The sequence below is a fragment of the Centruroides sculpturatus genome, unplaced genomic scaffold (assembly GCF_000671375.1).
Source record: "Centruroides sculpturatus isolate CEXI.00-Female unplaced genomic scaffold, Cexi_2.0 scaffold765, whole genome shotgun sequence".
In the NCBI taxonomy this organism is placed as follows: domain Eukaryota; kingdom Metazoa; phylum Arthropoda; class Arachnida; order Scorpiones; family Buthidae; genus Centruroides; species Centruroides sculpturatus.
In genome coordinates this window covers 354,775-377,367 of record NW_019384996.1, presented here as the reverse complement: position 1 = coordinate 377,367, position 22,593 = coordinate 354,775, and the positions used below count along the sequence as shown (strand labels likewise).

General features: G+C 25.1%; 1 protein-coding gene across 2 annotated transcripts in view; it reads left to right on the top strand.

The window, feature by feature from the left end:
* Positions 1-256: 256 nt before the first annotated feature.
* LOC111633133 (transcription factor Sox-13-like) overlaps positions 257-22,593 on the top strand; it is a 126,866-nt gene continuing 104,529 nt past the window's right edge. For both annotated transcript variants that reach the window (XM_023377666.1, XM_023377665.1), the window contains exon 1: positions 257-716. In XM_023377666.1, the coding sequence (XP_023233434.1) occupies positions 706-716 (11 nt within the window). In that variant the 5' untranslated portion in view covers positions 257-705. The remainder of the gene's footprint in view (positions 717-22,593) is intronic.

Sequence of the window (22,593 nt, the reverse complement as noted above, 5' to 3'; positions counted from 1 at the left end):
TTTAACTGAAAATATGTTCATTAGAAAATAAAACAGTATTATTTAACATAATAAGAATAGTTTAATAATTAAATTGAATCCAATTTTAATATAAATATATAATTAAAAATGAAATCAACTAGAAAATAGTATAAAATTTTAAGCTTTATAGTTAAAACATAGAATAAGCTATGAATGCTTATGCTTTTCTCCAGAATTAAAAGGAAGTTTATTTAACATTAAACCCTGCTTAAGCATGGATTCAATTGAGAGATTTGACTTTTAAAAAGCCAAATATTCGAATGCGGGTTAAAGCAGAAATGCGCATGCTCGGAGTAATTGCCGCGATATCGGGTCGTACTTTCGCTATTAACGAGAGCACTTTCAAATAGAAACGATCCTTGTAACTCGTACCATTGGTGGAAGTCGGAAGCGCTTTAGTAGGGAGCCTGACTGCAATCTTTATCTCCCATTTGTCGGACAGCGAGAAGAGGCCTCGCTATTGGACCGTCGCTGTTATTGTTATCGTCCAACCCCAGAGTTCTCCAGCCTCGCTAGTGTGACGTTCGCCGTGCGCCGACCGAGAGAGTTGCTATCTTGTGCCAAAGCCGTGGACGCACTGGTCTCTAAAACGATGCCCGCCAGCAAGAGGGACGTACGTGTCAATGTATAGCGACTGCCATCTGTAAAAGTGCTGGAAATTGGCGGACTCCCACCTTTGCCTTCATGGTTGTTGTGTGAGTACACTTTTCTCTCTTGTTTATCCCGTTTCGAGGCCGCACTCTCGGCAGTAAACTGCCTGGGTGAACGTCGCCAGCCTCCGGCATTGACTCGATTATTGGCAGTGTTAAGCTGCGGTCCGTTGGTTTAGTCAATATTTGTTCTTCGAGTGTAACCACGCGATTCTCGAAATCGTCCGACTTTAAACTTTATAACAAATTGTTTATTCTAAAATACGTAATTTGTTATTTTCTTATTCTTTTCGAAATGTGCGATATCTTTCCAAAATAACAGTTTTCGTTTGTTTCGTTATGAAAAGGGCTATTGTTTATATTAACAATGTAAAGAAAAGATGCTACATTTTTCATCCAACAGATTATACTTAAAGTTAGCTCCTTTAGACAGGAAAAGATATTCCGGTTATTTCAGATAAAAAGTTCACGCGCTTACTTTTTATGTCAGAAAAAATCATAATGTTTTTATAAATATTTTCTTCGTTAATTAATTTAGTAAATATCTTTATAATAACAAAGCTTTGTCGAGATAAATGAGAAATTTTTTCTACAGACAACTTACATAATAAGGAAAAAGTCATTGAACTTGGCCTACACGTTCTAATGTACTGTAAATTTATATACCAATATTATGTTAAATAGATATTGTTCTATTAAGCAGTTCGGGATATTTTAAAATCTGAATAATTTAAAATTAGCATTATAATTCCGAACGTCTGTTACATTTAAATTAGGTCTACCGTTTGCATTTGTTAAACTTGTTTTCTGCCTTGTTAAACTTAAAATTTGAGTTTTAATAACCAAAAGGTAATTTGTTATCTTTAAAAAAATGTAATGACTTTAATAAAATTTAATATTAATTTACAATTTAGTAGTATTTCGAATAATCTCCTGCAATTAAAATTCTTGCAAGGTTATCACAGAAAAAATTTAACACCTTATTTGTAATTACAATAGGTCTATTAGTATGTTCATTTTCGCCTATAGTGGAATCTGTCTACACTTTAAATGACTTGGAGATGCAGTTAAGTCATATTGCATAGATTTAAATAGCGTAAGAACTTTTAACAATTATATAAGTTAAACAAATTATTAATGTCTTGTTTACTATTAATATATTACCAATTTTAAATAGCATCGTTCAGTTTGTCTTTAACATAGTCTTACAAGTTAGTATTGTTGTGGAAAATATATTCAATAATAAATTTATGAAAAAGAAATGCAGTTGTATCGAAAAACTGATGCGGGGACCGATTGATAAGTATAGGTATTGTCTAATGCACACCTTGACTTAGAAAAAGATCATCTTCCCCTCATCTCTCACATAATGCACTACACAGACAGCGGGGAGCCAACAGATGTTGCAAGCAAGCTAACCCCGTTTTACTTCATAGCATGCTTAGTAACAAGAGTACCTTGCAGATGACAAGTGTGTTCTCTCTTATTCGAGAGTAAGATGTGAAAAATTTTTTAACATTATTTAATAATGATAACGCGATGCTGAATTTTACGGTACATCGGAAAGATTATTTGTTTAACGTAGGCTCGGTTTATTGATATACTAAATATTCTCAGTGCATTGAAACGTATCTCTATCACTCGAATGTGTAATTAATCTCGGAAGCATTGATTTCTTAAGCGTTTTCTTTTCAGAATTTTAAGAATTTTTACATCTATTTAAAATTAAATTTCTGTTTTAGAATACGAAACGACGATAAAATGCTCTAGAAAATTAAAAAAACGAGTAAAACCTTTATTATAACTTATATAAATTTTGTTCTATAGGCCTATGTTGAATTATGACAAAATATTACATTTATATTTCATAAATTATTCGGCTATTATTTAGAAATTAGATTATGATAAAATTATTTATTATACGATACATTCAGTCTTCGAGATATTCAAACAATCTAACACAATACAAATATTACTCTTAAATTTGTATATTAGATGGAGGATAATATTTAAAGAAAGATATGACTTGTAATAACATGAATTTGTATTTTCTCATTTACAACTTATATAGTCTTTATTTTTTATAAGTATTGTCGCACATATATTGTTTTCAAACCAATAACCACAATCTTAAAAAAAAAGATTACAAAGTTATTACTTATAATGAATCTTTTTTGGGCCTATGTAGTTATATAATACAGTAATTAGAAATTAATTCTGTCGAACAATTTGTTGTCTTACATTTTCCGAATTGTGAACCATTATAACCCGGAATTCCTGATTATTAAATTGAATGGCCTATACACAAAATACCTATAGTAATTCATTCTTTATTTTATATTAGTGCGTTTCATATTTTATAGCATATTTTGCAATTTCGAATTGGTCCCTCACTCTTCAACGTGACTAACTGATCTTTAAATATCCCCTTTAATTTTATATGCTAACAAGTTCAAATTATTGATTTTAGTGAATAGCTTGTAGGAAAATTTATCAAATTGATGAATTCGATTTTACAAGAATATATAACTTAACTGAATTTAAATTTTGTAAGAAATTAAATAACAATTAAGTTCTCCGATTACAGTTTCTATGTTTTAATTTCTATGATATTACTATGGATCTGCTATTATTTCATATATTCTTACTGTCAATTTCTTATAATTTTTGAAATACTATTATTTAGATTTAAATATACTGTACATGTTCATTTTTACAGGCACAAATAAGTTTGGAAAGTATTATTAATTTAACTCCTATTCAAGAAACTATCACTATGTCTCAGTAGATAACTGAAAAATATTTATATGTTGACAATTTTCATTAGCTTAATCTTTACAATATTGTTAATATTGCTTTTAAAAATGAAGTTACAATAATTTAATGGTTTTAAACATTTCGTTATTACAAATCTAATAGTAGCTTAGAAACAAAATAACATTTTAATAAGATAAAATTTATCAAAATTTATCTCATTTTGTACGGATTTAATTACTACTTTAATTTTGATATCATAACTGAAAACAGTAGGTTAGACATTACTTCTACACAAACAGTCAGTATTAGTTATCTCAAATCTGTCTCAAAGCAGTCTAAAATTATTAGTAAACTAGTGTTGACAGCTATCTTAATAATATCAAGTTTATATGTCTCTGGACAAAATTTAATTTTTTCCGTAACGATATGTTATGATACATTTCTGTAGCTTTTCGACGACTGCAATTTCGTGTTTTAAAACAATTATAATTGTTTTATTTTACAGTTATGTAAAAGAATTCTACTTTTAAATAATAAAAGTAAAATTCTATATAACTTACTATTTATTTGCGCGTATTGTATATTAACAGTATTACTTATAAAATTATAAGCGAAGACATTGGTGTTATAAAGTATTTGCTTATAATTTTATTAAGAATAATAGTTACTCTTTAAAATTATTAAAAATCATTGAAATGATAAGAATTTTACTGAGAGAATTCAATTAAAATAGATGAAAAAGATCTATGAATCAGTTCAAAACGAAGTTTCCGATTCATTGATAAAAATTATTAACGAATTTAGTCGTTGAAGTTAAGTATTAAATCATATGCATTATAATAAGAATATTTAACATTGACATAGAATTAATTGTATATGTTATTGATATATAATACTTTGAATATCGAATGTATGCTACTGAAATTTATTCCTTTAAAATATATTTATTAAGATTAATTAGTTTCTAGATAGTGAGATGAGTTTAGCTATATTCCACAATATAAAAATTAAGAGAAATTAATTATCATTTAATTAATTTTTAATGAAACTAATAAATATTTAGAAATTTATTTAAAAAATAATTAGCAAAATGTGATTTAAATTAAATTATTCTCTCTTCTAATGTTAGTTTCTAAAAGACATTACTAGTTTTAAAATGAAATTTCATTTAATAAGATTTTTTTAACTTAATAATCGAAATATATTTTGATAATTTATTAAAGGAATAAAATTTGTAATTTCAAAATATTTAAGAAAACAGAAAATTCAAGTTGTATAATATTGTTTTTAGGATTAATATTAATTGAAAGGATATGTGTAACTATATAAAGAAATTAAAATTTATGACTTGTTTTGAGATTGCAAAATGCAGAGTTTAGAAAGACGGAGCCATAAAGCTTTCGAAATAGTGACCTTGTTCGTGAAGACTTTGGTATCATTGATACCCTGTTGTTTTCAAAGAATTAGAATAAAAAAAGAATAGCGAAAATTTGAATTATTTCTCAGTTTCTGGTCGTTCGTGTCACATTAAAAGGGGCTTTTAAAGAATTTCTTACGATTAATGCTATTTTTTAAATATTATGACTGAAGTAAGGATCATAAAACATACTTTTAAGTAACTTAAATAATTACATAATGCCGAGACTGGAAAAGCTGTATAACATTTATTTATTTATTAATAAGTTAGGCTATATTTTATGACAATTGATATTGCAATTTCAGTGGAACGAAATCCAGATATGTTTATATCAATAACAGTGAATCTTTACTAGGATAAATACGATGAAAAAACTAACAAGGAAATAATAAACGCATAATTCAGACCGAAATTAACTGATCATATGAACAGATATGGACAAAATAATTTAAATGTTACTATTTGAAAACTTTTAGCTGTTTTTATTCACGCCATTTAAAAATTTTAATCATATTTGTTTGTTTTAAAGAAGAATTCATTCTAATTCTGGTAATTTATAATTTTACGAAATTTAAAACATTAATTATAAACTTTTCAAAAACGTATCCCGTGATGAACATATAATAAATATATTCATCTGACATTTTAACCTTTAACAAAGTTAAATAATAGAAAAAAGATCCATGAAATAAATTACCTAATATCAATTAAAGCTGCATCGTTTCTTTATTGATTATTGAGTTTGGTAGATTATTGTTTCGATCTAAACAGCGCCGTAACTAGTTATTAGCTACAACAGAAGCTTTAATAGTTATTTTTAATTATTTCAGAGCTACTTTTATGAACAAAATCTTTTGAATAGATAACCTTCTATTACGTAATAAGGATATCAAATACCAAAGAAACATAGCGCCAGAAAATAAGTGCTATTGTATTTGAAAAAGAATATTATCAAATAAGAATATAAAGATTTAAATGTTTATGCATTGGATCTATATCTTTCTTGCTGGGCATTGATAATATACAATGAAAACTTTTGTCTTTAAAATTTATATAATAAATGGCCTTGTTTCCAGAATGGATTTTTGAATAACAATATAAGTATAAGCGCATATCAATTCCTTTACATTATGATCAATTTAATTTATTAAAACCGTTTATGTTTCTGTAAATACACACAAAGGTTCTATATATCAGTTAAATTACTCTCATTTAAAATTATCTATAAATTAAAATTTAGAAAGCTTAAGTTAAGTGATCTAAGAAATAAATGTAATAATTTAATTATTAGCTTTTTATATTAAATATAAAATCTATTATATGAATCAAATAAATCTAATTTTATGAGTGCATTCAGATCTTAGTATTTAAAAAAAAAAACAAAAACAAAAACGTATTAAAAACTATATGAAAAATTTTCAGTCGAAGATTATAGACTATTCGTTTATAACGTGAAATTTACAATAAGTATTTTAAAACTTGATTAATAAATTAGTAAACCGTGTCAAGACGTATAATGAAGTTAATCACTATTTTAACTCGAATTTTCAATTAATTTTAAGTGAATTGTTGAGATGATGCAATTGATTAGTTTTTCCAAGTAAAAAATGTAGTTTTTCGAGTTAAAAATCTTTATAAATATGTGCTAAAGATAAAAATTAATGTATAAAAAGTCAATTGGTTCCTACATAAGATTTTAATTATAGACTCTTTTGAAAAATTTTAAAGATTAAATTTTTTAAGTTGTTATTTTTTTTATCCACTTTAAATCTAATCGGTTTTTATAAGAGGCATGCATCTCTGTGTATCCATCAGAATAACTGCCATGAGATTCCACAGCTGTGGGTGAAAACAAGTAGACTCCTAGTTGCTAAATATAGACCCATGACTTGTCATGTCTTCAAGAGGTACACGCAGATTCACGGAAAACACAATAATGATTACCTAACTGTAATTTAACTTCGGAAATATTTCAAAAATAGCCGGATTTTCGCATACTTTTCAGGCACTTAACGATAAATAAAATTAAAACAATGTTACACTTATTATGATTCAAAATACGTATATTAAAACAATTTCTCTGAAAATAAGGTGTGTAAAGAAACTGCTTGTTTTGGTTCACTCAAACTGGTGACTAATTTCTTTGTCAACACTTTCTATATTTGTACGGACCGAAGATTTTAATTAGGTAATGTAGAATTGGTAGAGGTAGTGGAAATAACAATGGACAGAAAGGTATATTTTATGAATGATGGCTTAACGATAAATTTAGTGATTGAATTGGGTACGCTCGATGTTTAAATGCGAAGAACTAGAGAAGTGAAGCTCAAGGTCAACAACTAGGGGGGTGGTTTTTGTCACAGGTCTTTCGCTCGCTTACTCTGACTTTTGGTTTTCTTTAGGCTGTCATAATTCACTAGAATATTGCCCAGAAATCAGAGTTGGCGTGTCAAAAAAGTGAAATTATGAATATATTAATAAAAACTGAATTAAAGTCTACAGCTGCTAATTAAATCTGCATTTCACCTTAATATAGATTTAATTAAACGATCAATCATCAAACTTACAAACTTGTTTTTAATTTTTATTTTTTTTTTCCTTTTTTAGCTTCGTAGAGAAGGATAAAATTTTACTCTTAGATTTACTGCGCCGCCGTCGAGAATAACAAATGAATAAAGAGATAAAAATAATTTAAAAATTTTTTTAAAGTTGTCTAAAACATAAACAACTCTAGATCTAATTTTTTTTTATTTTTTATTTTTTTTTAATTTACAACGAAATATTAATTTTATGTTCAAAATTCTGTTTGTCATACAAATTAAAATTTCTGATTGATTTAAACTTTTGTTAAGACAAATTATCAACAATAGTTTAATTAATAACTACTAAACTTAATGTTCTTTCATATAAAAAGTAAATTTTTCTTAGCACAGTTTTTCAAAAATATTATATTATATTATTGGTACCTTTTGATAAATTCTTAAATGTTAAATATGAAGTTTTAATATAGGCCTAATAATAAATTCATCACATCACAATAGTTAAAAGAAATGTTATTTTCAAAGGCCGAAGTTTTTATATCTTTAAACCTGAAATAAAAACGTAATTCTAATTATATATAGTACAGTACATAGAACATTGCGTTAAACTAATGCAATATAGTTTCAATGGTAAAGCATTTGAAAGAAGCGTAGTTTTTTAAATTTTGAGTTACGTGAAACATTTGTAGGCTCAAAGAGTATCTTTAAAATAGTAAAATATTTCAATTTGAATTTAATCTTTATAGATTAATTTTCATAAATGATGTTCGTCTAAAATTAATGGCATGACAGTATAAAATATATTCTATAATGTAGGTCAGTATAATTCTCTTTCGAAGAATTGAAAAGGCACCTAAAATTATTTTAGTTGGTTTAACTAACATTTTATATTTTGCGTGAGAATAATAATAACCGTAACTAATGCGTTCGTGATCCTTACTTTTGTAAGAAATATGGTTTTAATTTTCATACTTTTATCATTTTCATATTTTACCTGTATTATTTATGAATTAAATTTATAGACTATTTGTAAATTTAATCTTGTTTGTCCTTTAATATCGAATATAAAACTTATAAAATGCTTTATATTATTTAAATGTTAATTAAAAATTAGATGAAATAATTTTAACAATAGCTAAGATCTTTATTATTATTATGCTCATTAAGGACTATATATAACAGTATTTGTATATAAGCAGCATTCAACTATGATGTTATTTATAAAATGTTTATAACATATATTAGTTATAAGCTCGTTTTAATTTTTAAATACACTTCAGTTTATATTTTCGATAGTGACTAATGAAATGATCGAATTATGGTTAGTAGAAAATGCGTTTTGTAGAGTATTTTTCTCTGAACTCGACAGTCACGTCGATGAACGAATTTGATTGTGTTGCGAAGACAGGAAATGACGTTTGATCACGTGGTAAAAGAAAGGGAGTGTGAGAAGTCAATGCGAGAGAGAATGTTAATAGCCATTCCCGTTTCTAATTCGGTTTTTACTCCCCCAAAGCATCTTGACGAGGGGAAAGACTGGGTAAGTTGCACGTGTTGGCCAGATATGTCACACAGCTGCCGTTGTCACAAATGCTGCTCTCCAAAAACTTTCCTTCTTTTTTTGCTAGTTTTTGACTTTTCTTCTCTCTTCCCGTTCCGTGTTGTTACTTTTTGATCCGTTCAGTTTACCCTCCGATTTTAACCGATTTTTAATTTTATTCCACAGAAATGTGTTACTTAGAAAGGGTAGAAATTTTGAGATTTTGAGACTAAAAAGGTCTCGCTATAAAGATTTACTTAGAATGTAGAATCTTAAAAGAAATGTAATGACGCTTAAGTGATAAACCGGAGCATTGTTTAAGATATTTTTGAGTTAACAGTAGATTTTTCTAATATTTCCATTATAAAAAGATCTAAGAACCTGTTAATTATTTAAAAATTTCTACTTAAGAATAAATTTTAAAACGTGTGAAATGTAAGCAAATTAAATTTGTGTGTAACCAAAATAATTATCTCTTAAAGTATCAAACTGAAGAATTTATTTCTTGTTAAAAGTAACCAGTTACGTGAAATAGAAAAATTTCGAAGTATAGTAATAACTAGGTGCTGTTATTTTGTAAGAGAAACCTACAGATCAAGACATAACTAAGTATAGAACTCTCTATCTAATTTTGTTATAGAAACTTCAAAAATCCATTTTAGTAAAGTCAATTTAGTAAACTTCACTTTGTTTAAATTAGATTATCGAATACTAGAAAATATTTATTACGTAAGTTGGATGCTGAGAAGTGCCGCGAATTTATGTAGGATAGTGTACAGAATAAATGGAAAGCATCTTTACGAAACTCGTGATATTTATCTATCAGATGTTCAAAATTTTTGAACACAATTACAGGAGATACATCAAGTTTAGAAATATCCAATAGGTTAAAGAAAAGTTGATGTTTCTCTTATTGAAATAAAAATTCTGTAGAGAAATATATGCAGCGCATGAAGCGGTTTTAAGAATTCTCTCTCACTCCATTACCGCATCGGTGACTCCATCTTCAAACCACTTTCTGGATCTCGACCTTTGCGACGGAAGCTGCTGTTCTTCCCTAGAGACTCTACATTTTCCTCATTCTGTGCACGTGGTGCCAATATATGGTATTGCTACGTGCTTAACTTGTCAATCAATCCTTACACAGATTTGTTCCGGTGTAAATAACAAACAGCAAACAGTCTTTCTGAACACGTTTTCAAATATCGCGATATCTTTCCGCTGCTTCTTTTTGCATGAAGCAACAAGTTATTTGTTGATGCTTTCGCTAGCTTACAAAATCCGGCAACATATAATATAAGAATCTATTTTTACACTATACTTTGTTGTAAACACGATAAGTAGATAGGCCTAATACTAAAATAGATGTACAGTACGCAAAAATTTTACGCATCGTAAAATATTTGTCGATTCCGTGTAAATTTAAACATTTCATTACAGCATTTTATTGTATATGATAATATGATGTATGAATCGTATTAATATCATTAAAAACAATAGAAATATTGCCTATCATTTAAGAAAAAACCAACAATTTTATGTAATTCTATATTAAAATATACAGGTATTTAAAAAATGAAATGAATCGTTCAAATGATATTAAAATTAAGTGAAAGAATAAATGAAGATTTAATTAGTTTTGAATTTGTTTAGAAATAAAAACTTTGCATTCACTATTTAATTTTACTTTCAATTATATGAAATAATTTAATTTTGAATGATATTTTCTTAAATAATTATTTAAAATAAATTAAAATCTGGTGACAAATTTTATAGACTTTTAAACTAAGTAAAAGATTCTTTTATATTTTTTTTTCCTTTTTTCCCTAATGAAAGTTATATTTTAAGTTATAGATTTATTATTTGTTCTCGTTGTTTAATCTTCTTACTAAAAATATGATTTTTAGTTACCATCAAATATAGAAGATAACATTTAATTTGACTATCCAATACGAACATTAGAATCTTAAATCATCATTATTAATATATTTGATTTAACTATTGAAAAATTCCTGCAAACTCTAAACAATAAATAAATAAATAAAGTAACGAAAGTTCGCGATATATTTTTGGAAAGTTATGACATTAAATAAACTTACTGAAATTTATTTAATGTAGTCAAATACCATAAGATCTAGATTAGGATTTTAAGTTATGTAAATGATTTATCGTTTAAAGTAATCAATAATCGCTTTAGTTTACAAGTTCATTTAGCTATCAAAAACATTCTGTAGATGTAAACATTTAATAAAAGTTTTATTAGAATTAGTAGAATTTGTAAGAAGAAACAATAAAATTTATTTGAAAGCGCCGAATATTTTACATTGCGCAGTAGGCTATACTTATGAGATATGTGTTTAATTGTTTCATATTATTAATAATACAACTACATTATTTAATTAAAATTTAAACTACTTTGAGTAACATTAGGTCTATGCCATCCAGTAGAATAAACTTTTTATTACTAATGTTGAATCTTATAATTTAACAATTAAAAATAAATGTTTATATTACAGTATTGGTTTTGCAGGTTAGTAATTAAATAATATAAATAAAAAACTAGATTGACGGTCTTTATATTAATCAGTTGTTGAAGGACGATATAGAAAGAATTAAATATCGAAAGTTTTGCACTGCAGAATTAAAGAACTGAGACTTAATTCAATTCATTCTATATCGTTCTAGGGTTACAAGAACATAGAATGCTTTTTATTTTAATCCCACGATGTATTTTAATTATAAAAAAGCCGAAACTAAGTTCGAAGATAAATCTATCTGTTATTTTTTGGGAATAAAAGCGAAATTGCAAATTAGCCTATAAATTCAAAATGGAGTTATTCTAGTAAAACATATCATAATTTTATTTCGTATATAATCTCGCCGATTAGTACTCTGATTAATAAAAAGAATTGCATAATTTTGAAATCATTTCGCTTTTTTATACTATAATAGAAGTAAGCATCTTTCCAGTTAATAAGATTTCGTAAGATTATTTAGTCTTATTCTCGATAACATGGTTTGATAATCAAACATTTGAACTTTAACCAGGAACCATTTGTTACAAAAGACCATAGCAACTGAACTTATACTCTCTTGTATAAACGATCTCTACTTCTTAGATATAAATTTACAAAATTAACAAGATTAAATTTGATTTTAGCCTATTTTGTCTCATATCTGTTATCAATTACCTGATAGAGTAATCTCAATGAAATAATTTAATTAATTCGTCCATGAAAATTCATTTACTTTTTAAAGTTTTTATTCAGTTTTAGAAACGTATTAAGAAATTTGTGTTCAATGTAAATAATTAATTTTGTTATTTAAGACTTTATTCTTTCGTATTCACAACATATATACCGTAATTAACAAACTAATTATTACGTAAATTATATGTTGTTCTTGAAGCATTCCAGCTTACTAATACTTCGTTTATTTATCGATATGTAAACAGATTGACGTTTTCTATATTAATCAATAATCACGGAAGGATATTGGAAAAAATTAATTTCGAAAGTTTCATATTACACTAGGAATGTAGCAACCAAACTTTCCCATTTTCTTTTAATTCCGTCCTGTAATTAAAGGAATATAAAATACTATAATTTCTTAATACATAGACTTATTTTGGCTGTATATGAATCGTATATCATTCAATTGGAATGAGCCAGAAGATGGCAAGAACAACTCAAATAATTCAAAACAGATTCAATCAAAGCTTCACTGCACACGTTCGCTGTTGCCGCTCATAATTTGGCTAAAATACTATATTTTAAAATAACTAATAGAAAGCGCTGCTTTTAAATATCTTTTTACAAGAATATTCATTAGAAAATTCCAGCAGCCGCAAGACTAGCGAGTAAGCTATTCCATTAAACATTGACGTGACTTAATGCATTAATATTTAAATACAAGGTCAAAATTTGCAAAAAAATGTTTATATTTTTTAAAGAAAACACTTGTCTTATTAAACATGCAAATAAAAATAACCGGTAACTACATATAAATGATTGTTTTCAGAAATATTTTCTTAGTCTATAATTATTATTAAATCACTAAATTTAGTATTAAGTTTAATTCATGCTGTATGTAAATAAATCTGTATAAGATTTATAAATGCAATTTATACGTTTTAAGTTACTCAATTTAAATATTCGAAGCATATCTCTGCATAGGCTAATTCTCTTCCTATTAAAAGTTATTATTTTAACTCCTTCTACTTGTATTACCTTGTAAAACGTAAAGAGCAATAATTATTTTTCTTTTCTACGAGAACAATAATTATTTTTCTTTTTCTAAGTAAAAATAAATAAATAAATAAATAAATAAAATATAGCCGCCTCTTTGTAAATTAGTAGAGTACAAGAAATCAGTTTGATGCCAAACATCTTCCAAGTGTATGTACTGTACTTTCTATGCTCGCGTTTGAGATATGTTGACAGTGTCTTTTTTGACACTTGGCAAATGACGTGAGCGAACGGAGGTTGTCCTACTCTCTTCCCCTCTGCGCTAATGCAAGGACGGCCACGATACCTTGCTTATAGTTTATTTTTGGCACGACCCCCAGGTGGTATAGAATATGTGTTCTGTAAGTTTAAGTTTCACATTCACAACTCTGGCCACCAAGTGAATCCCGTAAACGAGTTGAGTTTTTTCCTTTATCCTCGTGCTATTCAGCCACTGACCCAATAGCATTTATTAGTCTCATCGAAATGACGTCACGAAATGCAGGAAGTCCGCCAAGCGGATGACGATAAGCTAAACAGAGGAAAATGCTTAATTGGTAGAAGTGTTTTCTTATATTACAAAGCCTTATAAATATTTCGACAATTACCAATAATATTTGCCAGTTTTCTCTCGCAATAATCAATTCTCTCTCGGCATCTTTACAGAATGCTACACATTCATCTCGTTATTTTTTTTCTGACAAATATTCGGAATGTAGGAAATTTGCCAGTTCGAAATCATTTTTTAATTTGTCTACTTATCAAAAATTAATTAATAAATTTCGTATTTTGAAAGTTTTCAAAAAGTAATTCACAATTAAAAATCATTTTTTAAATTTAAAAGTACAATTGTTTAATTTTCATTTTGTGATAATCGAATGAGTTACGCGTATGACTAAAATGTTCTTAAAAAGGAATATGATTCATTAAAAACAATTGAATGTTGATAATGATAGTTTCATTTCCATTATCTTATAATTAATATATTTTAATTTATAAAAAGAAAACAATCTGCAGCGTTAAAGGATACAATAGTAAGAATTCTCAAACCATACTAAACTAATCTTTAGATTAAAATTATTTATACAAGGCATTATATACATATAACTTGAATATTATGGTTGTTGTATATCTTATATAGTTAGTTTTTTGAAAACTAAATATGAGAATAAATGTCAAATTTGCACCAAAAAGTAAGAAATGTGTATAATCATAGCAGAACGATAAAAATTGAAAATGAAAAACTGACTCCTTAGGTATGAAGGAATACTTAAAGTTACTGTAATTGTATGCATTTTATAGTTTAAATATAGTAACTTGTGTCGTAAAGACGCAGGTTTTATTCAACTAGCTGATTAACTGGCAGAACAATGTTTTGTTGTCGACAGTTTGGTCAAGTCTGGTTTGTCTCCATCTAGAATTACATGATCTTTCTCATTAACCAAATATTCCCGACACTTTGCAGACAAGTTTTTCTTGTGACATTTTATAAGAGAAATGCTTTTCGCTTTTTTCTCCTCCTCTAAACTCGACAATTAATCCGTAAACAGAAATATTAAATTAATCGATTAGTTAATTAAAATAATAATGAAATTGCTTTGAGTTATTAATTATATGAGTAAGAGTGAAAAATACACAAAAAAAGCATAAAAATGAAAATTTACGCAGTAAAGCTAGAAAAATAATCATTGTAAACATGTAAAAAGTTTTCATGTTTACTGAAAAGTATTAGGTACAGGAAGAGTAAGCTTATTCATTGGCCTACAAACAATTTAAATAACAGGCTAACAATTTTATAAATCTTCATGAATGCTAAAACCTTATGCAAAACAAGATGTTATTACGCAACTTCATTTTATAGAACGAGAGGAAGGATGCAACTTTCTTATTATATTTTACTTTTATAATCTAAATCCAATAAAGTAAAATTTAAAAAAATCCCTTAATTGAAAATAACAAAGAATATTTGAGTTTTTATTCATTAAACTAATATTAGTTTTATATTTATTATATAATTCTAAATTTATAATAAGAAATTAAATATATTCCAAAAAAGACATTAAAGCTTTTAACATATTCTGCAAGATAATATAAATATAAAAACATCTTTACTAAGAATTTTATATTCGATTTTAAATAATTTTACTTATTTCTTTTACTCAACATAGAGGGTTATTTATAGACAACTATTAAGCATAAATGATTTCAGCAAATTATTTATTTATTAGTTAATTAAATTTATATCTTCATAGATGTATACGAGTATATTGATTATGTATTCTTTTTATTAGTTTTTAATTTTACAAAATAAAATTAAAATTTTTAATACATAATAATTATTGATGAATTTATAAAATAAAAATATTTACATTTTAATTTTAATTATAAATTACTGAACAAAGTAAAATATTTAATCAAGCGCGAGATTGTTAATAATAATCGCGGAATTTCCATTTTGTAAGAGAATGGCTAACTTCTTAATCACAAGTACATTTTGTGATTGTTTACATTCCAGAAATGAAGAGAGTTTTAATTGTGAAGTGTTAAAAACAGAAATGCCTGGAAAAATGTACAAAGTTATTGATTCTGGAATTCATGGTCAAATCACAAAATAGAACTGTTTTCATAAATTATTTATTTTAAAATATGTTATTAAAATACGGCAACATTTTACAATATTAGCATTATTATATTATTATTAAAAAAAAACAACTGAAAATGAATAAGTTCATCCATATACATGAAAAAAAAGCAACTTATTTAAATATCGAATCCAAATTATTTATTAAAGAATATAAAATAACTTTAATTATAAGTGCAAATTAATTACTACTTTGTCAAAAATTTAAAATTTAATTTAATTGAACAACTCAGTACGCCTAATAAAATAATAATTGGATTAGCATCGAATATTTCGAATGGTTATTTTTATGGCCTAACCTTTTTCAATCTTTCTCACTTAAAGCTATAAAAGGATAACCGCTGTTGGTTGTAATTTTTTATAGCCTTAGTAGAAGAAAAATGTAAAAAGTTCAAATTAATTCTGTTCAGTAAAAAATTTACGATAGTCGTAAGTTATAAATTCATAAGCAAAGCAATTAACAGTAGGTTTAAAAGTTAGTATAATCTATAAGTTACGTAAAGAAATCGATATCACTTATTTTGTAATAACGGATATATCCTCTCAATGATTTCTCAATATGTCAAAATTTCGAATAAATATCTAATAAACCGATGAATTTGAATATGGAATAAGATGAGATATCAGATTAAAAATTTTAAAAATATACTTATGTTATCAAATATTTTATATTAAAATTAGTAAAACTATTGGAATTCAAATTGAACTAACTAATCTTTATATAATTATAATACTTAAAAAGAAAAACTAAGTTGGAAAGCAGNAAATCAACAAAAAAAGCATAAAAATGAAAATTTACGCAGTAAAGCTAGAAAAATAATCATTGTAAACATGTAAAAAGTTTTCATGTTTACTGAAAAGTATTAGGTACAGGAAGAGTAAGCTTATTCATTGGCCTACAAACAATTTAAATAACAGGCTAACAATTTTATAAATCTTCATGAATGCTAAAACCTTATGCAAAACAAGATGTTATTACGCAACTTCATTTTATAGAACGAGAGGAAGGATGCAACTTTCTTATTATATTTTACTTTTATAATCTAAATCCAATAAAGTAAAATTTAAAAAAATCCCTTAATTGAAAATAACAAAGAATATTTGAGTTTTTATTCATTAAACTAATATTAGTTTTATATTTATTATATAATTCTAAATTTATAATAAGAAATTAAATATATTCCAAAAAAGACATTAAAGCTTTTAACATATTCTGCAAGATAATATAAATATAAAAACATCTTTACTAAGAATTTTATATTCGATTTTAAATAATTTTACTTATTTCTTTTACTCAACATAGAGGGTTATTTATAGACAACTATTAAGCATAAATGATTTCAGCAAATTATTTATTTATTAGTTAATTAAATTTATATCTTCATAGATGTATACGAGTATATTGATTATGTATTCTTTTTATTAGTTTTTAATTTTACAAAATAAAATTAAAATTTTTAATACATAATAATTATTGATGAATTTATAAAATAAAAATATTTACATTTTAATTTTAATTATAAATTACTGAACAAAGTAAAATATTTAATCAAGCGCGAGATTGTTAATAATAATCGCGGAATTTCCATTTTGTAAGAGAATGGCTAACTTCTTAATCACAAGTACATTTTGTGATTGTTTACATTCCAGAAATGAAGAGAGTTTTAATTGTGAAGTGTTAAAAACAGAAATGCCTGGAAAAATGTACAAAGTTATTGATTCTGGAATTCATGGTCAAATCACAAAATAGAACTGTTTTCATAAATTATTTATTTTAAAATATGTTATTAAAATACGGCAACATTTTACAATATTAGCATTATTATGTTATTATTAAAAAAAACAACTGAAAATGAATAAGTTCATCCATATACATGAAAAAAAAGCAACTTATTTAAATATCGAATCCAAATTATTTATTAAAGAATATAAAATAACTTTAATTATAAGTGCAAATTAATTACTACTTTGTCAAAAATTTAAAATTTAATTTAATTGAACAACTCAGTACTCCTAATAAAATAATAATTGGATTAGCATCGAATATTTCGAATGGTTATTTTTATGGCCTAACCTTTTTCAATCTTTCTCACTTAAAGCTATAAAAGGATAACCGCTGTTGGTTGTAATTTTTTATAGCCTTAGTAGAAGAAAAATGTAAAAAGTTCAAATTAATTCTGTTCAGTAAAAAATTTACGATAGTCGTAAGTTATAAATTCATAAGCAAAGCAATTAACAGTAGGTTTAAAAGTTAGTATAATCTATAAGTTACGTAAAGAAATCGATATCACTTATTTTGTAATAACGGATATATCCTCTCAATGATTTCTCAATATGTCAAAATTTCGAATAAATATCTAATAAACCGATGAATTTGAATATGGAATAAGATGAGATATCAGATTAAAAATTTTAAAAATATACTTATGTTATCAAATATTTTATATTAAAATTAGTAAAACTATTGGAATTCAAATTGAACTAACTAATCTTTATATAATTATAATACTTAAAAAGAAAAACTAAGTTGGAAAGCAGTTTCGATAATCTATACATATAAATTTTGGAAATAATTATGATTTATTTCGGATTCAATTTATATCTAGTATTTTTAGATATAATTCTTACAGTTAAAAATTGAAACGAAACCTCATAAAGCTATAGAAAAACAACACTCCTTTACTTGCGTATCAATTAAATAATTTTAAAATATTTCGGAAAGATGTATTAGAATTTTAATATTTAATTTCGTCCTGTTTAGTCAAATTAAATGCACAAAACATAATTCTGCGACCAATAATACTTGATTCTTAAATATTTTCTAACCACAAGTACTTAAATAAGAATTGATTTAAAAATTAATTAAATAATAGACATTCCTCTTTTCAAGAGAATCCAAACTTCTTTCGATCTGGCAACGATAATGTTATAAAAAATTCTGATATTTTGCTGTGGCGTTGAACGAATATTATATTTAGCTATAAGTTCAATATTCTAACGTTTCTTCAAAAATTATTCATTATATTGCAATAACTTTAAAAAATGATGAATATGAAATTAATTTGATCAGTGAATAAATGTTAATATATTTGTACAGTACATACTGTATATAACGTATAAGTTATAAAAAGCAATCTTTATTAAAATGATTAATATTTTATTAAAATATAAACTTTATAAGAACATTTTACATATTTGACTTATATTGAAATGCCCTTGTTTTAATAAAATGTAAGCTATATCATTTTAAGATTTACTCTTCGATAGATTACGTTATCATCCATAATTTTGCGTCAGTTATTTTTAACATCCAGAAAAGGTAGAAATTATTTTAAAATTTTACATGTATAGAATAATAAATGAAATAGACCAAATAATATACTATAATATATTTAAACGAAACTAGAAATAATTATAGATTAAGTATTCGTCTTACTAATTCGTTTTTATGACGTACTTTATCTAACGTTTATCTATGCTATTTATCTATCGACCGTTTAATAAGGTAGTTATATCGAATATTTTGAAAATTCGGTTTTAAAAAGTTATTAAAAATGGATAAGAATCACACGTATATATAAGCTTTTTAATTAGTCAAAATAAATCGGATTAAGATCATTAAAATTATTTTACTCTGTTTGATACAAATATAATTCATTCAATGTTTAAAATAGGATACTTTAATTTTATATTACAAGCAAATAATTTATTTTGTATAATAATTTTATATAAAATAAATTTACGTTATATTTTATATTTTAATTATTAATTTTATTTTTTCTAACGAATGAAACAAAATTAAAATTAAGTCATTATTTTTAATAACTCTCTTCTAATTCTAATAATATAAAATAGATTTAATATAGAATAATGTATTGTGCATCCAGTTTTATGAAATTAATACTTTTTATAAAATTTTTTGAAATTATTTCGTGTCTTCAGTAAAAAAATTAAATTTAGCTACGGAATATTTTTGTAAACCAACCAACTCTAAATTATGAAAACAATTAATTAATTACAATTTTTGATTACTTTTAGAAAAAAAAATGGAGATTACCGGACAAAAGTCTCATTTCTTTTTAACCTATGCCATGAATACTGTAGAGACTGGAAATACTTTATACGTAGAAAGCTATTTCACAACATAGACAATTTAAATTTTTAGTATGTAAATCACTTTTGCAAAACACTGATAAACTACTTACATAACATACTGTAAAAATATGCATTTCAATCGTGATACACTGTTCGGCCCTCTTCGGTTTACTACAGTAGCTAATCAATTTTTACAATTCTTTAAAACTTTAATTACTTTGATCTATTATTTACAATCAATGATCACGAGACCACCTATTCCGTTCGTTTTTAACAATTTAATTTTTTACATTGCCACAGCTTCAAGTTTTAACAATGTCTAAATGAAACATCTAGTTTATAGCATCCAGATTTATTGTATTAATCACGTGACTTACGATGTATCGTACCGATGACATTATTTAAATATTCATCTACATTCATACCTTTATTTATTAATCAGTAAACTAATCAGATTTTTATACTTCATTATCATAAAATGCCAACAAAAATTAACAATCTGTTTCGATTTGTAAATTCTACGTCTAATATATTCACAGTCTCTATAGTATTCGTGGCATAGATTAAAGAGATCAGAGACTTTTGTCTAGTAACCTCCAAATATTTTTTCTAAAAGTAATAAGAAAGCTATCGCGTATAATAATTAATTATCTGGTTTATTAATATAATTTTTGATTTAACATAAATTAATATTGGAAAATGCGATTAGCATATTATCGAATTACCTATTATAGTGGAATTTTTTGAAGTTCCTGAATGTCAATAATTTGATGCTTATTTTTTAATGAAAAAAAATATATTATTTTTTTATCTCCACCAAATTAAGGAACATTTATAAACGTCAAAAGTTTATCAATTTCTTTATAAACATGGCAAATATTTACTAAATATTTGCATATTTTTGAAATATTTACGTAATAAATGGAATTATTAAGTAGAAAAATATATAATGGAAAAATAACTATTCTTAGTTTTAGAATGTAATAAATTCAAAATAAAAGACATATCTTAAAATCAAAATGTCTATTCAGATTTTATCGTATTTTTAATATAAAAAAAGAAATAAAGATTTTTGTCTGTTGAATATTAAATTCTTACTTATTTATCATAAAATAATAAACCGAATTACAAATAAAACACGAATTTAACTGTTCCAAATTAATAGAACATTAATATGAAGAATGTTGTATAAACGTAGAATAACTCGCATAACATTTAATAACTTAAAATATTCCTATTCGATAATACTAGAAGTTAAAATTCATTCTTATTTCCCTTAATGAGCCTATATAATTTTTTACTTAGAATTATATTGATACAAAGTTAACTATATATACGTATTTAATATGAATGAATTAGTTATGAACGACTACAATTAGAAATATTATTATTGTTAAAGGGTAGAGCTTTCTCAGTCTATCCTGAAAGAAGGAAGAGATTAGGGAATGAGAAAGAGAAGAAAAGATTCCTGTAGGGTTCTGAGCAGATAGGGTGAACCAGGAAAAAGTATACTATTAATTACTATTTTGTTAGGGGGAATTAAATTGACTTAGAAAATTACTTATTCATTCACATTGAAAAACATTTTAAAAAATAATTAGATGACATTGAAAACTCTTAAAATGTATATTAAGTTAGTTGATAATATGCTTCATGGTGAGTAGTATGGAAATTTTAGTCTACATTAATAAAATATTAAATATGATATTTTGGAAAATACTTTAAAGCAACAATTAGTTTTATTTATAAACATAGCTTAATCTCTAATATTCTTGACTTTTTCAGGTAAAATTACCAAAATTTTTACATTTTCAAGTATTTTAATTATAGCAGTATAATTGGAGTCAAAACAGTTAGTAATAGTATGTAAGAATTTGACCTTAATGACTAATGATGCACAAAGAGTTATGTGATTCATTTCACCATTATTATAGCTGATTTTGTTGATAAGTTATTATGAGGAAATATGTGAATCGTTTTTAAAGAATTAATTTATAATAAACTATTCATTACAAATTTTAAATCGCATCTCCTAAAAATTCATGAGATTTATTATGAATCATTATAATTAAATTACTTATTTTTAATATATTTATAAAATTAATTAATTAATGATTTTAATATATTTACAAGCAATTAAATACTTAAATTTCCAATGAATTAATAATCATTTATATCTCATTTTGATTTTTATATTTCAGTTTATGATGATTTATACTTTTATATTAATTAAACTGACTTTCTCGGAAATAAATTGACTTAAAATTAATGCATAAGATTATAAGATATTTTAACTTAAAAACTATTTGCAAATAATTTACATTTGGGAATTTTGGAAACGTTATTATAATTTAAAATATTTAATAAAGCAAATAATAGATCTGTTTTATAGAAAAATTGCTATTATAAATGAAATTACTGTAAGTAAATCTTGATTTTTATAGAAATAAAATTGCGATCAACCGAAAACCTTTTTTCCCTTCATTTTAATTATTAAATTAAATAAAATGTGACCAGTAATTTTTAAATGATAGAAATCTTCTGAGAAATTAAAATTTAGCAATATATTTCTCATTTAAATTGTTAACTTTTTCGTTGAAACTGCTTTCTAATATAATGAATATTTGGATTAAATTATTCAACAATACTTTTTTGGTTATTAATTAAATATACAGTAAAGAAATGTTTTTTTCTAACCCAAAAAGA